The sequence below is a fragment of the Lithobates pipiens genome, unplaced genomic scaffold (assembly GCF_037356315.1).
Source record: "Lithobates pipiens isolate NorthernLeopardFrog02 unplaced genomic scaffold, aLitPip1_a1.2 Scaffold_13, whole genome shotgun sequence".
Taxonomy (NCBI): Eukaryota; Metazoa; Chordata; class Amphibia; order Anura; family Ranidae; genus Lithobates; species Lithobates pipiens.
In genome coordinates, this window is record NW_027507718.1 from 477,633,351 (window position 1) to 477,638,567 (window position 5,217).

General features: G+C 58.9%; 1 protein-coding gene across 1 annotated transcript; it reads right to left on the reverse strand.

Annotated features, from left to right (window-relative positions):
• Window positions 1-435: 435 nt before the first annotated feature.
• On the reverse strand, window positions 436-4,822 carry LOC143975494 (integrase/recombinase xerD homolog). The gene is made up of 2 exons (XM_077477936.1): window positions 4,523-4,822; window positions 436-1,477 (listed from the first exon to the last, which is right to left on the reverse strand). Exons 1-2 carry the CDS (start codon window positions 4,641-4,643, stop codon window positions 501-503), a joined length of 1,098 nt encoding a protein of 365 aa, XP_077334062.1. The 5' UTR covers window positions 4,644-4,822; the 3' UTR covers window positions 436-500.
• Window positions 4,823-5,217: the final 395 nt, after the last annotated feature.

Here is a 5,217-nt window from a genome sequence, read left to right on the forward strand (position 1 = left end):
CCTGGTTTTCTCAAGGCTGGCTAAAGACCTGGCCCCCCGCCACACTGTTCTGGCCACAATGTCTGACCACACCAAAATGGTGCCCGGGAAAAGGACTCGCATGCGCAACACATCAGCCTTGATATCCGCCAAAATGTCCTTCACTTTCCGAACTCCCAGGTCATTGCCCCCCGCATGAACAACCAGCACATCCGGGGGCCTATCCCTCAAAGCGAAACGCTCCACCTCCCTCATGACACGCTCCCACCTCATGCCCGGGAAACCCAACCACATCACCCTAGCTACCTCCCTGGGGATACCTAATTGCCTGCCTGCTGGTAGAGAATCACCTCTCCTGGCCCCCCAGCAGACGTACGAATGCCCCAGGATCCAAACGAGGCATTGAGAACCTCCATCTGGAAATGAAAACAAGAGAAATAACACAACAACCAAAGGAATGTTACAAGCACAATCCTCCCCCCCATAAATCCCACAGCAAACAACCCCCAGCCGCACCCTCCTTACCCCAGTAGCAACTGCGGCCGGACATAGGACCGGAACCTCCGGGACTCCCATCTACCAATCCGGCGAACCACCGCCTCCTCCAGCCCACATCGAGCCGCCTCCGTGGCCGCCCCAATCCGAAAAGAGTGGGACGCGTAGTCCCGCTCATCCAAACCCACCGCCCTCAGGCATTGCCGAAAGACCGACACAAACTGAAAACGGGATAGAAAAGAGCCCTCCTCGTGCACCAAAAAGGGGCCCGCCCTCCCAGGCCGCACCGCCCGGAAAGCCCGTACCGCCGCCACCGGGCACACTACCGAGCCCGGCAGGGCGAGCAGCGTAATCGCCACTCCCTTGCCCCGTTGATCAGTCTTAGACCTACGCAACCGTATACTCACCCGATCCGCAACCACCTGCACATCCTGATCCAACAGACCCCCAGCCACCCGTTTTGAGCGACACACCAACTCCCCAATCCTAAAAGCCCCATAAAACGCCAACGAAAACGCTGCCGTAAACAGGACGGTCTCGTAAGCAGACGAGCAAACGTCCACCAGCCGAGAACAAATTGCCACCAGATTGTCAAATGACACCGGCCGGCGCGCATCCCTACCCTTCCAATCCCTCCTGTACCCCTTCAACGTTTGCCTCACCCAAAAATCCTTCGTCCCGTCCGGCTCCCCCCACAGTTTGAACAAAAAGGCCAACCCCGCCAGCTTCCGCTCAATAGATGCGGGAGACAGGCCCGTCTCAATGTTCCGGGCAACCCAGTACAATACCACCCAGCGCCGGTCGGAGCCCCGACCAGCCACTCCAACCTCCCGCAGGAACGCCCACCATTCCGCCCACACTCTAGAATAAGCGGACCATGTAGCCTCACTCAACGACCTTTTTAACCAACCTGCGGCGATTCCAAGGGAAGTTCCCACATCCACCCGGGGCATGGCGCCCCCGACTCCTCCGCTCCCGGCGCCAGCTGCCGGAACTTGTCCCACTGAAAACGAGAGAGCGAGTCAGCCAAAGAATTCTCCACCCCAGGTATGTGCACAGCATAAACGTAAACATTGAGCCGCAAACAGCGAAAGACCAGGTGTCGCAGCAGCCGGATGACCGGGGGGGAAGAAGCAGTCATCCGATTGAGGACCTGGACCACCCCCATGTTATCGCAATTGATGCGCAACTTCAAATTACGAAACTCCCCCCCCACAACTCCAATGCCACCACTATCGGGAACAATTCTAGCAAAACCAAATTGCCCAACAACCCCGCAACCTCCCATGAGCGTGGCCAAGGTTTCGCACTCCACCGACCCCGGAAAAATGCCCCATAACCCGTTGAGCCAGCCGCGTCAGTAACCAACTCCACATCGAAGTTGCTCACTGGCCCCGACATCCACATAGCCCGCCCATTATACGACTCCAAAAATTCATGCCAAGCCCGCAGGTCCTCCCGGTGTTCCCTTCGCAAACGCACGAAGTGGGTAGGGGCGGTTACCCCGGCAGTGGCCCCCGACAGCCGTCGGCAAAACACACGGCCCATAGGGATGATCCGGCAAGCGAAATTCAGCTTGCCCAACAGGGACTGCAGGGCCCGAAGCTGAACCTTCGGCCGGCCCTGCATGCCTGCCAACTCCGCCTGCAGATCCCGTAATTTATTCTCTGGCAATCGACACTCCATTGCCATAGAATCAATCACGATTCCCAGAAAACTCAATTCCGTCACCGGGCCCTCCGTCTTATCCCCCGCCAACGGCACCCCGAACCTGCCCGCAATGTGCTGCAACGTGGACAGAAGAATCGCACACACATTGGAGGCAGGCGGGCCCACGCACAGAAAATCATCCAAATAGTGGATGACCGACTCCAGGCCCGAAACATCTCTCACCACCCATTCCAAGAATGAACTAAAAGCTTCAAAATAGGCGCATGAAATGGAACAACCCATGGGCAGGCACAAGTCCACATAAAACTTGCCCCGCCAATGGCATCCCAACAGCCGGAAGCTGTCCGGGTGGACCGGCAGAAGGCGAAACGCCGATTCCACATCCGCCTTGGCCATGAGAGCCCCACGACCATACCGCCTGACCCACCGTACCGCCGCGTCAAAAGACGTGTAGGAAACCATACACGCCTCCGGGTCAATGAAATCATTGACCGACCCCCCTTTCGGAAAAGACAGGTGATGAATCAAGCGAAACTTCCCCGGCTCCTTCTTAGGAACTACACCCAACGGGGAGACCACCAGGTCCCCCCACGGCTGCACTTCGAAAGGACCACCCATCCGGCCCAGCGCCACCTCTTTACCCAATTTACCATCCACCACCCCCGGGTGATCTAAAGCCGAACGCAAATTCCTGGCCAACGGCGGCACCCCTCCCAAAGAACAGGGAATCCTAAAACCGTCCCGAAAACCCAGAATTAACCCCCGCGCCGCCGCACCATCCGGATACCTATTTAGGAAAGGAGGCATCCTTCCCAGGTTCACCGGCGTCATCCCTTTTTTGACCGGCGGCACCGGCACGCTGACCTTTTTTGAAACAGCGGGACAGGGGGTGGGTGCCGCCGCACCCGGAGCACTCATGCTTGAAGCGGCACGCGCCTCCGAATTTACAAGCCCCTTCATTGAAGGGCCAGCACACCCCCCACTTCTTTCCGGCCGGCAGTCCCGAGGAAGACGCACTCCCGGCCCCCCCCTGAAGAAACGGAGTGGGCGCCCGCGGAGCAGACATAAGCCTCATCCAGAGGCTTATGTCCTTGTGATCCCACCGCAGGTCAGCCCGCACTGCCTTACGCTGACGAAACTGCTCATCATAGCGCAGCCAAGCCAGCCCTCCATACACTCGGTGAGCCTCCCCAATCGCGTCCAGGTAACAAAATAACGCCGAGCAATGCTCGGGGTTCTTTTCCCCTATCACGCTAGCCAAGATAGCGAACGCCTGAAGCCAATTTGCAAATGTGCGCGGGATCAGCCGATACCTACGTTTTTCCTCGTCGTCCTTCTTGGAACTGTCCGGCTTAACCCTGTCCAAATTAAATTTCTCGAGGGGGAGCAAAGAGAAAATCTCCACATACTCACCCTTGCCGATCTTGTCCCGCACCTCCTGCTTCAAATGCGCCCCCAATGGGCCTTCGAAACAAACATAGACTTCGCACCGGGCAGCATCCGCGATCCTAACCAGGTCAGACCCCGAGCCCACTGCCCCCGCATCCATGCTCCCCGACACCGCAGCAGGCGGTGAATCCCGCGCAGGAACGACCTCCGCCCCCCCGGCCCCCCCCCACATTACCCATCCAGGGGGCCACCTGAGGCGACCCGGAGCCCCCAGCAAACTTACCAACCAGGGCCTGCAGCCCCCCCAACAGCTCCTGCAACTGACCTGACGGCCCCCCCGGGGCCACAGGCCCCGCCCCCTGCGCTGAACCTGCCGCAACCCCCCCCAATACGTCCCGGGATCCCGTGGGTACCGCACCCCCCTGCGCCACCCCCATCAGATCCCGCAAGGCATCCGCCAGCATCCCCCTGTGCTCCGCGCGGTCCATCCGGTCCCTGCGATCCGGGACTGCAGGCAATGTCCTCCTCCCCCCGCCGCCCCCGGCATGCCGGCGTCTAAAACCAGCCCTGCCAGGCACCTTGGCAGCCTTCTGCGACCCACCCTCCCCCCCCTCCAGCCTGTGACCCCCCCGGAGCGCCCCCCTCCCCCCCACCGCGCGGATGCTGGCCCCAGACCCAGCATGCCGCAGATCCCCCGCCACGTGCACCCCCCCTTGGCCTGCCGACCCAGAGCCATCCACACTCCCCCCCACCTCCACCGGGCCCCGTGCGGTCCCGGCGCCATTTCCATGCGGCCGCGAAGCCCCGCCCCCCTCCGGTCGGCGGCGCAACGACCGCCCGGACCGGGGGGAGCCGAGAACCTGCCGTTTTGCCGGGGGGACTGATCGGTCCACCCCCGGGCTCCTGGAGTCACGAGGCGGCCGAGGAGTAGGCCCAGGAGAAAAACGCGCCGGAGGCCGAGACCTCCGCGCGCGCAGTGGAACCTCACCTGTCCCGCCGCCGTCCACATCGCCGTCCGCCAGGTCACCCACACGTTCCCGCAGCCAGTCCGCACCGTGCACCTCCGCCGCCCGTCGCAGCCGCGCGAAGAGTCCCTCGAGGTCCGCCATAGCAGAGGAGCAGCGAAAAAACTGCCTCCTCTGTGTCACACTGGGCTCCGAATGATTCCTTAAAGCCACACCTCTCCCTTTATGTGACCCCTCCCCTACACTGAACTTGTTTCCTGCAAACCTTTTCCTGAACTCCACCCATAAAGCTTAACCCTCTGTGTCCCTCATCCACACTGTCATGTCCAGCACTCCTTATATCATTGCATTCATAATCCGTGCTTCTCTGGACTTGGCCTGAACAATTTCTTTAGATTCCATCTAAATATTCACCCGAGTCTATTTTAAGCAAAGTAGACGTTTACACATTTAGTAGCAACAACTTGGAGAAGAAAAAAACTGCAAAAAAAAAGTATTTTGTTTAACTTCACATTGTTAAGGCGTTTCTATGTTGTCTCGAACAAATGGCACATTCTAAGTTATGTCTGCCCTTTCCTCACCATCACACAACAGCCATTGATGAAAGGCAAGACATGAAATATTTTTACCTTGTGTCTTTTCAGCCCTAAGCGCTTGTTGATTTAACATACATTGGCCCTTTGCTTGGGTTTCTTCCTTTACAATCAAATAATCACTT

Coding starts and splice junctions, on each gene's coding strand:
- LOC143975494 (XM_077477936.1), bottom strand. CDS start 4,643: ATGGCGGACCTCGAGGGACTCTTCGCGCGGCTGCGACGGGCGGCGGAG. Junction 1,478..4,522: donor TGTGGACGGCGGCGGGACAG/GTGAGGTTCCAC, acceptor TCTCGTTTTCAG/TGGGACAAGTTCCGGCAGCT.